At 36.5% G+C, this 16,939-nt stretch overlaps 2 protein-coding genes across 2 annotated transcripts; one reads left to right on the top strand and one right to left on the bottom strand.

Annotated features, from left to right (window-relative positions):
* The first annotated feature begins 235 nt into the window (after positions 1 to 235).
* On the top strand, positions 236 to 1,242 carry LOC130472189 (uncharacterized). The gene is made up of 2 exons (XM_056842682.1): positions 236 to 607; positions 916 to 1,242. Exons 1-2 carry the CDS (start codon positions 236 to 238, stop codon positions 1,240 to 1,242), a joined length of 699 nt encoding a protein of 232 aa, XP_056698660.1.
* A 10,095-nt stretch (positions 1,243 to 11,337) lies between these two features.
* Positions 11,338 to 16,104, bottom strand: LOC110775270 (auxin transporter-like protein 2). Its single transcript, XM_021979877.2, has 8 exons — positions 15,751 to 16,104; positions 15,431 to 15,616; positions 15,198 to 15,310; positions 14,927 to 15,110; positions 13,768 to 13,865; positions 12,377 to 12,584; positions 12,020 to 12,277; positions 11,338 to 11,925 (listed from the first exon to the last, which is right to left on the bottom strand). The coding sequence occupies exons 1-8, from the start codon at positions 15,937 to 15,939 to the stop codon at positions 11,662 to 11,664; spliced, it is 1,500 nt and encodes a 499-aa protein (XP_021835569.1). The 5' UTR covers positions 15,940 to 16,104; the 3' UTR covers positions 11,338 to 11,661.
* Positions 16,105 to 16,939: the final 835 nt, after the last annotated feature.

Consider the following 16,939-nt stretch of genomic DNA (forward strand, 5'->3'; position numbering starts at 1 on the left):
GGAACCACAACTTCATCTCGGCACTCAAAGATGTTGTTCGAACCAACCGACCAAATGTGATTGCTTTAATAGAAACGCACATGGGAGGACAACAAGCACAAAAGATATCGACTATTTTGGGTTATGCAGGGCATACTCGTGTTGATGCCCAGGGGTCAGTGGCGGAATTTGGATTTTCTGGAAACCGGAGTTGGTGACAGTTGAACCTATCTTGAAACATGAACAGCATATAACAATGGACATTAAGAGAGTTGGGGATACCCCCTGGTATTTTACGGCGGTTTACGCCAGTCCAGACCCTATGAAACGAAGGGAACTATGGGACGAGTTAAAAGAATTTGCGTCCACTCACAATAAGCCTTGGCTAATTGCAGGAGATTTCAATGATACCCGATTCCCTTCGGAAAGAAACAAGTCATGCAATGAGACAAATCGGAGGTCTGCCCGGTTTAATGCATGGATTGATGATATGCAATTGATTGAAGTAGAGTTTTCAGGGGCAGCACACACTTGGTCGAGAGGAGTTACTCCAGAAACAAGACAAAGTGGGAGACTTGACCGAGCTCTTTGCAATGGTGAATGGGGTGTTCGGTTCGAAACTGCTAAGGTGAAACATCTACCGGCGATACAATCGGATCATTGTCCTCTTCTTATCTCCCCTAATGGCTTTGTCCCATTACAGGCCATTAACAAACCGTTCCGAGTTCAAGCTATGTGGTTGAAACATGAAAAGTTTAGTGAGTTCATAATCGAGAAGTGGGATTGAGACAGCCAGCTAGTCCCAGCCTTGACTAAACTATCTGGTGATCTTCAAGATTGGAACAAGGAAATATTTGGTAATATTTTTTGGCAAAAAAAATCAATCATCGCAAGGATTGATGGTATTCAAAAAATATTATCCTCGAATCCTGACAGGGATTGCTAAAGCTTGAGGCAAAACTTAGAAAAGAGCTCGATGAAGTAATGGAAAAGGAGGAGATTCTCTGGTATCAAAAGGCTCGAGTGGAGTGGCTCAAAAATGGTGATCGCAACACCTCTTTCTTTCATCTCAGCACCGTAATCAAACAGTGGAGGAATAAGGTGGTGGCTATTCGAGATGCCAATGACTCGTGGATATTTGATAAGGAGCTGGTCAAGGCCCACTTTGTGAACTTCTTTACGAAATTATTCACAGAAGAGAGCTATCCCCACCATTCTGTAATTCCTAATGATATATTCCAAGAACTTCCAGTGCGAGAATAGGAATCACTTTCAAGACCATGCTCTACGGTGGAGATCGACATGGTGGTCAAGCAACTTGGGGCACTAAAAGCACCAGGACCAGATGGGTATCTAAAGGAAATAATGCCCTTGGTCCAAGTATGCATTCAATGTTAAGTCTAATAAATGCTGTTTAGTATTAATTAACAAGTTAATAATTCAGTGAGATCAAGTGAGCTGAATGCCTAGCTAGATGCCGCTTCAGTTCAAGTGGAATTAATGATATTAATCCACAGCTTACTCTTGACTGAACCCGTAGGGTCACACAAATAGTACGTAAACGGATCAAGTATTTAATGGAATTAAATACTCTATCTATGGATATTCGGAATCGACGGATCTTGGTTTCAGTGGGAGCTGAGATCGTCACAAGCAAGTGAATACTCCGGAAATGATGATATTGCCGGAAACGGAAATATGGATCGTATCGGAAATATAAATATTATCCAAGTCGTAGATCGGAGGTATCACCGCCACACTTGACCACATTGTCAAGTGCTTAGGCTTACAAGACTTAAACTGTTACAACTCAATTACTAGGTGGTCTATCTACAACTGAAAAATATAAAACTGTCATAAAAGGCAGAACGATAATACTGGAGCTCCTTCATCTTGAAATGCGATCTTTCACGATCAATCTACTTCAGTCAATCTTGACTGCTCACCATAGAGGACAAATTCCAAAAGGGTCGTCGCAGGGCCACCATAAGAAAAAGACATGGCCACAAACACACATAACAAATAAACACACACGTCAGCAAAAGCTGAGTAATCACCTGTTACAAACAGAAACATACTAATATAGAACAATAAAGTCTCATGTAAACAATGTAGTATGAAACCACATTTCAAGTACGATCCCAAAGATAAAACTAACTACGTACTCTACGGAAACTGTTAATCTCCTCTTCATATGAACCTCAAATATATTGATACAATTCTTTCCTCTACTAGACTTACTTAAACCAATAGGTGCCATATTTGCTCTTTGTTCTATACCTAGCCTTGGACATGGGTGATTCGAATAAATAAACCAATAAGTATAAAAACTTAAAACTCTCAATAGCTACTAGAAAGACTCTCTGAGTCAAGGCTACTTTTGGACCAAATCCCACTTTTGGAGATATTAAGAAAATAATAAAGATTGTATCTTGCTCCTCTACTAATGGTTATCATCTCCTTACCAACATGCCAAGGACTAAGGTCTATAACGCTGAGCCTCAAACCAAAAATGTAATAATTATTCTCAAACCTTTTCTCATAATATGATCAACATGATCAACACCCATTTAGGGTTAAGAATCTATACTTCTCAATAACGGCACAAATTCCCAAATAATGTAACTCATTCAATATAATAATATCACTCCTTTAAGTAATAAAACTAGTACCCAAATATAACTATGGATCAATCCCATAATATGATACGATCAATCTCAAATATAATACCGATATTGAATTTTCCAATATTAACTGAATTTGTATAACATCCCGCCAATATAATCTACACGAAATAAAAGTGCTACTACTATAAACTAATTAATTTAACTATTTGCAATACGATCAAGCGCAAGTATATCAAAAGTAAGTCACGCAAAGCAATTACACGCATCTACCATCCAATATAATAACATGAAATCATATAAACACACATAAACAGTAAGTACTTTACTATTCCAATACAACTACACTTGGTTACGGCTAGTATATAGACTAGAATCTCAAAGGGGTAGACATGCAGTGATTACCTTTCCGAATAATAATACCAAATAGTTAAATTCAAGCGAACTTTTAAAACAATCGGGTACGGGATGCGGGCGGCTGCTGCTCAATGATGATAGGATGCGCATGAGCTTAATCTCTTTGATAACCAAAATAAAATCAAGGAATTTTATTTCTTTGCTCCTCACGCACAATCCACAGTAAGTAGAAAGAAGAGGAATTAAGTAGGAGATATATAAAACTAATTTGACGGCCATAATACTTTTAGGGTTTAAAAGAGTATATATATATACATATGAGAGTTCTATTAATAGTAAATAAGGTCTCTTTTTTTCTTTCCGGAACTTTAAAGAAATAACTACTATAAATCCGAAATTTTACACAATACTCTAAAACAAATATATGTTATGAAAGTATAAAATATTGGGGTATTACACTTATTTTCAAAAACATCAAAACAGATTCGTCCACTTCTATCGGACGGGGGGTCCACCCTCAGCGGACAGGTTCGCCATCTTCAGCCGGCGGGGTCTACGTCACAAACCGCGTAGGTCCTTATTTTCAAAAAACATCAAACAGATTCGTCCACTTCTATCGGACGGGGGGTCCACCCTCAGCGGACAGGCTCGCCCACCTTCAGCGGGCGGGGTCTGCGTCACTAACAGCGCAGGTCCTTAGTCGCTGCAGCGATAACTTTTATTGGTTTTCCCTTTTTCCAAAAATTAAAGGATTGGTTTGTTGGATTTTCCTTCGTTTTACTTCCTATAAAAACAAGGGGGTTTTCTCGTTTAGCTAGCCCTGAAAATGAGAATCTTTAAAAACGTTTTACCTTGTGATTGGGCTTGGCCAGGCCCAATTACACTTTACAGCTTTAATTTCGAAAACATCTGTAGTTACTCCCAATGACAAAGTGAGGGAGTTTCTACGCATCTTTAGATCCTTCCAATGACAAAGTGAGGAAGTTTCTATACTATCAGTTGACAAATCCCAATGACACGTGAGGGATATGTCGACACTTCAAGTGATGACCCTTAAGTCAAATGTTATCACTCGGGGGCTCGTGAGACCCTCGCAAAAAAGGTCACATACACCATGGCTTGTGTGACGCACTCCGTCTAATACTTTGACCATCGTCTTACTCCAAGACTCAGTCAAAGTGGGGGCTAACTGTAGACACCTACTTTTGTCCCCATTCCCGCAAGGGAAAGGTTCGATGATGAAAGCATAAAAACTCCACTTGACAACGCATCTCCTATAAAATAAATGAATCTCGATTCCCTATTTCATTTCACCCGAAACCTGCTATTTATGGAAACCTGCTAAAAATAGTAACTGCCGTAAAAGGTAGCGTCTAAAAGTGGCAAATCATAAAAGATAGAAACCTGTTAGAATTAGGTGTTGCACTCCAACATAAATCCTAAATGAGATAGAAAACCGCGAGAATCCTATTCCTAATAGGATTCGGAAATAAGAGTTACGTATTAGTTAAAATCCTAGCGAGCCTAGAGTTCATAACGGGCCCAGACGCATTCCGTCACAAAATTGATACGCGCTAAGAGACTCGAATTAATCTCAAACTCTACGGATTTTAGGAATCCGAATCTGACTAAACAAAACTGCCCAGACCCTATTTTCAACGCCTGGCTCTGGGCGCCGAAATCTTCGGCGCCCAGGCCTGGGCGCTGAAAGTACCTGGGTACGTCTCTTTTCCTAATTCTTTATGGATTAGAACTCTGCAATCCTATCTTTCCACGAACTCTTCCCTATAAATAGGCCCCTAGTTTCGACGTGAAACAACACACAACAACACATAATATATTCTGAGTATTAACTCTAAACCCCTTAGCCTAAGCCTCTCGCTGCGAAACTGTTCACGCGTTCTGTCGCAATCGATCCATAAATCGAACAGAACGTATCCTGTCCCATAATCGAGATTCGTTAAACAAAAAGGAGAAATAGCAAAGTCAAAGTGGTTAGTTTTCTGAGAACCCTGACGCACCTCTCAAGGGTGCGTCGTGATGTGTCCCTTTTCGATGATTTAACTGCTTTCCTCGCCCTTTTTATGAACTGTTAAACTAACCTAATATGATTGTTCTATCACGCCTAACAAATATAATATTTTTGGGAAATCGGATTATCATGCTAGGTCCCTTAATGCCATTTAAATCAGATAATCACGATCGAATTAGTATTATATGTTGCATATTGCTAAAATCAACTCAGATTAGTTTAATAGTTAACGCATGTCCCTTCAATTATTTATGCTGAGCTAGTAAGGATATCCTGCCTCTGGAGTTATCGACGAGCGAATTACTCCTCTCGGTAGTTACAGTCCCCCGAACCCTCAATCTCTACCTTGCGGGTGTATATTGAGAGATCCCCACACCATGGATCACAAGGGAACCTACGGTCGTCGTGGTCAAACATAATTGCACTCCCTTTATGTCACGATAACCGGGTTTTGTCAGTTTTTCTCATTGTCGTTAAAAACTGAATGGCGACTCCTATATTACTAGTCAATTGGGTGTATACTCACAGGAAATCCAATTACACTTGATTGAATAAAAAGAATCGTCACGCCCACGAGGGACAAGGTCACGCATTAGCCTCGCGCTTTTTCGACCCCCCTCACAGTTAGTTGCTTTAATTCTTGCTCAGTTTACTCGGTTATTTGCTCGAATTCTTAATTATTGTTTGCTCAAATCTAATTACGTTTTTATTTTTTTTGTTTTGATGAATTTGTTTTTATTTGTGTTGTTTTGTTGTTGGCTCGAATTCTTAATATATTGTGGTGAAACATAATTTGGTGCCTCTTTTGTGAAAATGTAGCTCTCATGTTGATTTTTCTTTGTTTTAGGATATTGATGATGTTAGTAGTGATGAAGAATAGCCCTCTTTGAGTTGGTAGATGGACCAAGTGAAGAATGGAAGATGTAACATTATAGTTTGTTAAGAATTAAGAATTGTAGCATTATTGAAGTTTGTTGAACTTTAATATTATTTATGTTAGATTTGTTAAATTTGATTTTAGTGAATGCTTGTATGGAAAAATAGCATTGTTATTGAAGTTTTATTAAACTATGTTTTAAGGTTAAACTTAAAATTAGGGTCGTTTGATGAAAAAATAAGTTAGGATCCGTTTTGGACCCGTTTTGGACCCGGATCCGTAGGATCTGGATCCTCAATTTCATTACCCAGCGGATTCGGGTAGGATATGGATCCTTGCCTAAAAAACGGATATGGATCCTAGAGTATCCGGTCCATATCCTACCCGTTGGTCGTTGCCATCCCTAATCACATTCATGCATCAGAGACCAATGCAAATAATCAAATGAAAGTGTAACAGAAGAAGAGTATAATTTAAAGAGATGAACTATGCGAAACAGGAAAAACGGCCAAAAAAGGGGGGCTTTAAAGGCATATACCCTAGTTGAATGTTTAAGAATACTGTCTAGCTCCTTATCAAAGGGTGAAAGAAGAAAACATTACCTTCTAGCGTCATCACGACCATTTGCATCAATTTCTTTGTTAAGTGGATATATTGGCAAAGTTGATGGATCGCACGCATAGGGTTTGTTGCTGAAATACTGACAATTAGACCAAAAAATATCCAAGATTAGAAGAGATTAAGTGACATTGTCATTAACATTAAACTACACCGTGAAGGAAATATTTGAAAGGGATGAATTTGAATCAAACTAAGTACTCCTAATACCTTAGAACATAGAGCAGAAGAAGCGTTTCCACGCTTGTGTGGCTCCACGAAGAGTAAAGTATCAATAAGGTCCACTAGCATCTCTTTACAGGTCACCATTAGAGAACTCTCGCGACGCTGTTGTGGCTTAAAAAGTGTAGCATGAGGAAGTTTAGATTTCTTCCAGTAGTAATCAGGTGGGGGAACCTAGAATCACATGGCTTAAAGATTTTGTGCAGTTGTTCAACCTGTTCATCAAGTAAGACAATTTTGCTCAAGGTTTGGCATGAAAATCAATTTGCTAAAAATTTCACTCCTTCAAAAATGATGAAATTGGGTAGTGGAAAATCATAAGCTCGGTAAAAGTAATCACCTCAGTTCTCCCTTGAAGGAGAGGCTTTCGAAGAAGAACTTCTGCAAATACACAAACAAAACTCCAGAGATCAACAGACGGTCCATAATCTGTTGCCCCTAGTAGAAGTTCAAGAGGACGATACCACATAGTTACAACACGGCTAGTTAGTGGTTGCATGTGTTTGTTACTGCAGAAGTTTGCCAACCCAAAATCAGCCACCTTCAAAAGTCCTTCATTTTTTACCAAAAGATATTTTAATTTTAACTTTACTAAAATAAATAATTATAACTTACTACTTCCTATTTTTGTGGCAGCAACAATTTATAAATTTAAGAAAATTAAGAGAACTAATGATATTAAAAAAAAATATTCCTTACTTACTTAGCAAAAAAAAAATTAACAAAATTAAGAGAACTAATAAACTAATTGTCTTGGTTATTCAAAATTTCAAATATCATGTTCTTACTTCATCACCAGAAACATCGAATTGAAAATTAAACACGATAACCAATTTTTTCAAAGGAAAACATTGAAATTTCAGAAGAAAACCAAATCATAATCAAACCCAAATAGATGCAAAGAAAAGCCAGGGGCACCAAATGTCATTAACTCCGGTAACCCAAAAGCTAAAAATTCAAAGACATTGAAGACCATTATTTCAGATTTATTTATTTCAGAACATTAAAACAACAATGCCACAATTGGTAACTCCATAACTTCAAAGAATATCCTAAGACTCAGAAACCTGATAAATTACCTGATAATGCGTAATAATTTTTTGCCTGTAATCCTTAATTAAGCTTCTGGGCCTGTTAAGAAATTCAAACAAAAATCGGAAAAAACACATCAAATCAACAATATCTCAAGAATCAATTGGAAAAAAATGAAAATTTAAACAAAATTGTTGAAATCTCACCCAAATTCAATTACGCATTATCAAGTTCAATAGCTCTGCGAGCAATTCGTATAGGAAGCTCTTTATGAAGAAACTAAGCAGAAATCAACAAATTAAGATCAATATTAACCTGCAACAAAAACTGGAAAAAAAAAATTGGAATTGGAATTAAAACCCTAAAACTGAAATAAAACCCAGAAAATTAAAAATAAGAGATAATTACTTTGAATTTCGAGGATGAATTGGAATTGCAGGATCCTCCATTGCGTTGGCGGCATTGTAGAACGTTGAAATCGTTGCTCCTATCTTCAGTGGTCGTGAGAATTTTCTAGAGAGAATGAGAAAAAAATGTGGAGGTCATAATTTGATAAACATGAGAAAATAAAGTCATGAGCAGCAGTAGAAAAAGATGATGGTAATCCTCCATCACGCACAGAGGCCAAAACATTGTAATTTTGCATTTAATTAAAATGATCATAAAGCTCGATTGATACAGAACCATAATAATAAATTCATAAATAATTAATTCAATGGCGTACCTTGTATTATAATCGTAAGAGATCCACCAATCCATAAATTCGTTAACTTGCAAGGATGGTGAAGTTTAATAGTCTTCAAGGGAAACGCAAAATTTTACTAACCTCCCTCGGATTTTTCTCCCAAATTTTCAATACCGTTTCACACTAATTCAGAAACAAAAAAAAAATGAAATCCAAAATAAGAGAAACCCTCAAAACTCCCCAATTTCTAGAACTCACGACAGATTAGAGGAAGAGAGGGAATCAGCTTCATCGAATCTAAAGAGAATGATTCTGAATTAACTAAAAGAGGGTTTCTTAGGGATAATTGGATCTGGAGAGCGGGATTCCCAATTAACTGAGAGTTGATTTTTTGGGGTTCGAAGTTCGTAAGTCGGAAATCGCAACTCACCAACATAGAGGTTGTTTTAGGGTTCATCGAACCTTAACAGTGGCGGACGAACATAGAGAAGACCAGACGGTAGACCTGTCAAACGGGTTGATCGGGTCGGGTTGTAAAAAATTATTTTCGGGTTCGGGTTGAATCGGGTCGGTCACTTTCGGGTTCGGGTCCACCCAACGGGTTGAGAGATTTTAAAACTTGCATTATATTTTCATTAATTTAGGTGATAAATATACAAAATATGTGCAAAAATTAAAAAAAATTCCTACACAAGTTTATATTTAGTCAAATTCAACCATAAAATGGCGTATAATTCAAATCAAAATCATATTACACACAACAATAGTGAAAACAACTTGTTTACTATGCTTAAATTTTCTCATAATCTCATTTATTACTATAAATACAATGATTTTCAATCGGTCGGGTCCAAAATGGATTCGGTCGGGTTTTGACCCATTACTTTTCGGGTTGTTCGGGTTCGGATAAAATCCGGTTAAGGGTCACAAAATCTTGTTCAGGACCCAGTTTTTTCGGGTCGGGTTCGGGTCGGGTCGATTTTTGACAGGTCTACCAGACGGTGATGGCGACTGCGAGAGGCGGAGGAGAGAATGAAGCGGGGAGAAGGTTTTGGGGGAGTAGAAGAAATCGGAAGACGATGGAGTAGAGAGAGAGTGTGGTGTGTGCGGTGAAAGGGACACGAAATAATTAGGGTTATAATTTTACAGTAGCGTTGAAACAGTAAACCTATGAAGGGTAGTTTTGTATTTTATGTGGGGGACACGAAAAGTGTGATTACCAAAAAGCCCTCAACTTCTGACTTATATAATACTAGTCTTATATGCACGCTATGTGTGCGAGGTTATATAAAAACTAAAATTCGCGTTATGGCAATTAATTACAATAAATAATATGCTAGAAAAAATGTTCAAAAAGTTCATATGAAGAAAAAATAGATATAGTCTCTAGTATTTACATAGTTAAACAATGTAGTACACATATTTTACGACGAAAAATCTAAATTGTAGTACTAAAAGTAAAGAAAATTAACATATAAATAGTGTGGCTTAGAGAAGTTGGGAAAAAATGATTTCAGAAATTGATTGACTTTTTTCTTAGAGAAATTGGAAAAAAGGATTTCAAAAATTAGGTTTTGGTAGCGAGTAGAGAAAGATTGTCGTTGAGTGGATTATTTGGACTGCATCATTGAGCGTTGTTCCATCATTTCGACTGCAGCATAGTTTTTTTTTTTGAATTAAAATGGAGAGAATAAAGGGTTTATGAATTAAAATGGAGAGAAATAAACGATTTGTCATCTTTTTCCAAGTTATTAGCAATTTAACATTAACAAACATACATTATGGAGGAGAAAATTAAAGGGTAATTGATTGGTTTTTTGACTTATTTATTTATTATTTTTATGTCATTACGATGGGTTAGTTGGTTGTAATTAAGTATTTCGTAAAATAAAATTCCTTTTTAATTTCTGGCCTGGTTTTGGTGGGTTAAGTTTAGCTATAATGAAGTATTTGGTAAAAAAAATCTCTGTTTAATGTTGACTTTACTTGTTGTTTCATTAGTAGAGTAATTTATTTTTTTAGATGCTGATTAGTAGAGTAATTTGTGGTTATTTTTATTGTGATTAAGTTACTTTTTTGTAGTTTTCCTTATTTTTTTCTGACTTTTTTCCTTTATGGCGTTATTTATTGTGGCTATTGATTTTTTTTTCTTTTTTTCTTTTTATTGTATTTAATACTTATTGTTAATATAATTTATGGTTAGTATGGACATGTTAGACTTTCACATGGGGGATACCAAAAGTAAAATTACCAAATACCCTCCCCTTATCCCTTATGTAATAGAGATAATAAAGATGCTTCTTGAAAAATAGATTATTTTTTTTTTCATTTCTTCTCCTGCGCTACTCGTTAAACATTGCTCTTTTAATAACTTGGCTCAAATATTCTACTCCACCCTTGACAGTAGTGGTACGCACACAAAATGTAGGCCAAGTTGAAATGTGAAAGTGGTTTTATAACTTGTCGTCCTGGGAAAACGTCATATGGGCCGGACTTTATCTTGTTAGGACCGAGCGCTAGAGAGTGGAGATTATAAATTGGGTGTAAACAAACACGTAAGTTTATCTTGTGAGGCCTAAACAAGGAATAGAAATATAAATGGGTCGGGTTGTAGCCTAGCCACGTAATAGGTATGACCTGGTACAAGCCCGTTTTTAATCTTTGACACGATATAAGAGGAACATTGATGTCCATGGACTGCGCATGTGCACATCATTTGAAATTCGGCACGAGCTTGGAGTCAGCCGTGTTAGTGTGTTACGGACTTACGGCTCATGTTTAACAACCAAAATCTCCTAAACTCCACATTGCATAGGAATTACGGAGTATTACAATTGGAGATAGTTGTCATAAACTTTTCTTAATGCTTTCCAAGTACTCCGTATATCACAACATTATTTAGAGAAAAATGTTGTCATAAAAGAGATTGCATATCGATCCATTTTTGGAGAAGTCAATACTCATCGCTAAGTTACATACTCTCAGATATTTCATACAAGAGATTCTCAAAATCATAGCAAACATTTCTAAACTACAAATTTCCTTTGTCCTAACTCATTTAGATCTCAACCATGTTAAGCCATGCATCCACCTTCCCCTAAGACTCATTGTTGGGTTCATTTTGAGCATTAGGTGGAGACTCTAAGAGTCAAGACTATGGCAAACCAAACATTCGGTAGGATTGAACTCGTAAAGCACGTAATTGATCAGTAGATGATATCGGGAGCAAAATCGATCAAAGACGATGGAGAAGGTGCTGAGTGTGGTTGAGGCTAGCCGGGGAAGGCGGAGGAGCGGTGACATTGGCAACCTTAGGTGAAGGGCACTGGTAACATTTAGTAAACAAACCAAAGGTGTCAATTTGGTGAACAAAATTGATCATGCTAGCCCATCCACCAAACCCAAACCCTACCACAAACACCCATACTACCACAAATATGTTGAAGGCAAATGCTCCTGTCCACCTTCCTAGAAATTTAGGCGGTTGCTCCACCGCATTCTGTATAATTACAGGCAAACACACACCGACCATTAGTAAAATTATATGGTCAAAGTTAGTAGATGAATAGTGTAAAAAGTCAAAACGAGTATACCTCTCGAGCAGCAGCAGAACGGAAGGTGAACATGTGAGCTAAGGCGGGGATAATGTAGACGGTGAAGCTAACAAGGAGTGATCCAACAGCAGAATTAATGGGACCGAAGAAAGGGAAAATGATGGCTAAGAACCAAATTGGGATCACAACTGGAAGCCTGGCCGCTGCCCGTTTACACATGCTCTTACAGTCATGTAAACCTATTGCCTTCTCCCATACGAAATACAAGGGTGTACACGCAAACCCAAAGGTTATAAACTGCATTACATGATACATATATTAAAAAGAAAATGTTAATATTATTATTAGTCAATTGGTTAAAAATGTTGTGTATAAAAATGGATCATGCATGCATGCCTGGTGGATGAGCATGAGAATGACAGCCATGTCGCGGAATGGAGACCGAGGAAGCAAAGAGAAAGCATTCGAGTGATCAAGAAGTAAGTCTCCGAACGCCCAATACACTGCTGATGCTGAGGGTAACGTCAATGTCATTACATACAGAGTTGCTAGTAAATATATGGCCTTGAACTTTTGTGGCTTCCACATTGCATGCATTACCTCCCTATAACAAACCACCAAAATTTATCCATGAATTAAACTACTATTCATAGTTGAGCAATGAAAACAGTACATGCTCTCTGTAACGGTTGTGCTCCTTAACAGAATCCTAGTACTCCGTACATCAAATCAGAAAGAAAATCCAAGGGCTCATCAGCAACAGTACATTCTAATTCTATGCCTATCAACACACCAGGAAATATGTGAATAAAGGTTGGAAAGACGGGTTAAAATTGAGCTGGACCCCATATTTATGATTTACAGTTACTGTAAATCAAAACAAGCATGATAAAAGTAAGAGCAAATTAACTCTAAAGCTGAGTGAAAAAGTGAAAAAGAGCCTTTACTTTCCACATTTAAGAATGAATATGCATGCAGAAAAAATTTACTCCCTATTAGTAAAAGCAGTAACCTTTTGCTTGGCACGCTATACCAAATTCATGTTAGTTGACCTAAGGAATCAACTTCCTCCCTGAAAAGATTATGGAGTAATCTCTATTTACATACTGACTACTGTATGTCCGTAACTCTGTATCACACGAAGTAGGGCCATTTTTTTTAGCACATCTACTATGGTATGACAGTGCACTACTCATACGGTGGTAGTGTGTCAAAATCAGATTCCTACGGAATAGTACGTATTACTGAATACTCCATCTGTTCCTAAATATTCTTCCCATTTCCATTTGTCACACTAGTCAATGCACATTTTATATTGTTAATATCTCTAACTACGTGTTATTAAAAATTCATAAAATTTTCATATTGTTAAAGTACTCATTGAGATGAGACGAATCAAACAAGACTCCATATTGCTATGTATTTTCTTATATATTAAATATAATGCAAAAGATTATCTTCTATTATAAATAGTGTCAAAATTTCAAATGAGACATTTAGGAACGGAGGAAATATCATTTTTTTTAAAGGTAAAAAAATGATGTTTATGTAAATTTACTAATTAAGGGGTATTTTATGAAGATAAGGATTGGTCTTTGCATTGATAATAGTCAGAAAATGTCTAAACGTACAAAGTTGTGATGGGTCATTTTCAGTACGTGGTAACCTGAAATGACAGATTTATCCCTCTAATCATCTAATGACAAAAGAGGAAAAGACAGATTTACCCTTGGGTCAAAGAAAAGATCAATAAACAAAATCAAGCAAGATAGAGAGTGTTGTCTTACACAGTAACAGCATGTCCTCCAAACGTGTAGAGAATGTTTGTGGCCCCTGTGAAGTATAATACCAACTTGGTCGGCCCTGAGTGTTGCACACCTTCCACCTAATCATATATTTAACCACATTACTTTATTAATTATACTTCTCTTACATAATACTCCAGGGTTAAGTATTAACCCCTCTGTCACTTAATACTCGAACCGTTTTGACTTTTTGCACTATTCACATAATTCACTTTGACCCTATTTTATTTCTAGTATATGAAAATAAATGTTAGTATATAATATATTGTTGGCTTCATCTTAATATATATTTTCAAAATATTAATATTTTATAAGTTTTTATAATATGTAGTTAAAGATATTGATGGTCAAAGTTGTACATTGGCAAGCGTGTCCAGTCAAAACGGTGCGAGTATTAAGGGACAGAGGGAGTAGCTAGTTATGTTACCTAGATTGATCAACATTGTTTAGTAGAAAACTATAGTTTACAACTTAGATGGTGTTGGATTTTACGCATGTTTATGGACTAATAGCGACATATACATAGGAGTTAAAACTAATTAATCCAAAAACGATGGCAGGTTGCGGCACGTGAGATCACATGGGTTTTAGCCATTGCATGGTATCCCATGCAAATATGCAACAAATTAATTAATTAGATAAAATTCTTACGAGTTTTAGAATTAATCCTACTAAAGTTTGGTTGAGCCTTTAGATTATTATTAGAAGAAAAATTATTATCCATATACAAAGATGCAAAATTCTCTCTCTTTAAAAAGTATTAGAATGGTCTAAGTGGCAGCAATTAGGCTCCTATTAAGGGGATTGCTTTAGACAAACCACATGATTGGTCGGGTAACATATTTGATTAGTGAAGTAATAAAAAGATCACATGGAAACGTTGCCGGCCTCAAGCTTTTCTAAGGCATAGGATATGTGTTGCTTTTGACAAAGAATTAAAAATACTAATTTAACTTTACTTAAATCATAACATAGATTATGTGTTGCAACTAGCTAGATGCCACATTGTAGACATGGATAGGAAAGTATCATGATAACTTTTTAAGATATCCGAAAGAATTTGTTACATATTTTAAATAAGTAGCAAGAACAAGTTGAAACAATGTGACAATTAATATTGAATTGTAGCTAGCTTAGGTACCTGGCCGTGAAGAATGGAGGCAATGGTGAGATACCAAGAAGTATAAGTGGTCATGATTAAGCCAAGGAAGGACCAAATTCTGTAGTTGTGAAATGAAGGAATAAAGACAGTGGTAGCACAGCACGCCCCAAAGATGTAGGTCCAAGTTCTCTTGTCCAGATTATCATTTATGTAGTATATGTTGCTGCAAATCAACACAGATTAACAATAAAATAATCATAATCACGACTACTAATACAAATTTAATTAAGATTAATTAAGATTGAGATACCTTGCACAGGCAATAAGTTGAATGACAGATCCAAAGAGAAGAAATGTGCAATTAAATGCCAAACCAACGTTTCTCCAATGTTTCCCTAGTAGTCCATCTAGCACCTCAAACCACTGTATTCAATTCATTATATTAGTCTAATTAAGAAGTTGATCTGATGAGCTATGGGGGCATTACATATACAAACGGGGAGCGGAAAAAAAAAAAAAAAAGATGAATATTGAAATAATTACCTGAATGACATGATTCCTGAAATCAACCTTTTCTCTTTCCTTCCTGGTTCTATACTCAACATAGAGGATGCTAATTAGATAAGCAGTCCAACTGCCTAAAATCCCATAAAAAACCTGGAACAACAGTCCTGATAACATCCCTAGTTGTGAGAATGAGTATGGCAGTGTCAACAACACTTGTGCTACCTGCAACCATCAACAACAACAACAACAATCTAACATTAATCACACAAATATGAACAACACACGCGTAGTTAATTAGTTATAAATTAAAGAGGTTCAGATGTATGCAACCTTATACATTAGTACATTTACATTACCTGATTAGATGCACAGCTAAACCAAGCGTCATAAGTCGAACCACCGTGCCAAAGGAGGTTAGAGAGAGCGGTTTTGAAGCTAGAAGGCTTTGGTTCATCTTTCTCCATTTCAATGTAGTTGCCTATAATGACTGCCTCAACCTCTTTCTCCTTTTCTGAAGCACCAGCACCAGCACCAGCACCAGCCATGCTTTGTTGATATAGTACTGTCTTTAATTAAGGTTAAGTTGTTGGTAATTACCCCGTTTTTGTTCTAGTAACTTGTGGGTTTGTAGAAAACAGAATATATGTTGGGTTTTGGTTCGGATTTTGGAAGCTGGAAAATGGCGTGGGATTGTGGAACTTATGCTTAGGATATAAGCTATTTATACAAGACATCCGCCTTCTTAAAAGCTGTTCAGTTTTTGTCTTTGCTACAATATTTTTCGGCATCTTCAACCAAACAAAAAGGGAAACTAATTTCATTTTATTTTCGCATTTTTTTTTATTTTTCCCATTTTTTTTAACATAATTCGTTTATAAATTATAATAGGTTATAGTATAAGTTAAATATTTGAGTTTTCAATTTAAATCATGACACGTAAGCATGGCATGTCGTTATTGTGACACGTCTTAAAGGTCGTTGTAGGCACGGAAAATTTGTTAATATGCCACGTCGGATATTATTAGAGTCAAAAGTCAAAGTATTGACTCAATAATTATTTGACGGTCAATAAAATTAATTATTTTGGCCCATTTTAGTTATTTTAATCAAACCCGGATATTTTAAATGGTTAAACCTAACAAAATAGGTTAAACGATTATAAACGTGTCATGACTACTAAGTTCAAACAAAAGGCCCAGTTTACATCAAAACCCTAAAGTTCTCTTCATCCTATAAATAAGGCTTTTTACTTCACTTGGAGGGAGAGGAGAAAGAGACGGCAAAACCTAAAACTCTCAAATCTCTCCCTGCCAGTCAAGTCACAACTCTCTCCCTAGAAGAAGAACATCAAGCATTCAAATCGACGTGCCGTTCCATTCTAGAAGATCAACCTTGGACGAGATCAAGCCCGGAGGCCCTTATTCAAGAAGATTAAGCCAGTTCGTGAGCAACATCAAATAATCCCGGTGGGAGAAGAACAACAAGCGTACAAAACTGACGTGCCGTTCTATTTCTACATCAACATTCTTGAACGAGATCAAGCCC

This window comes from Spinacia oleracea, chromosome 4 (assembly GCF_020520425.1).
Source record: "Spinacia oleracea cultivar Varoflay chromosome 4, BTI_SOV_V1, whole genome shotgun sequence".
In the NCBI taxonomy this organism is placed as follows: Eukaryota; Viridiplantae; Streptophyta; class Magnoliopsida; order Caryophyllales; family Amaranthaceae; genus Spinacia; species Spinacia oleracea.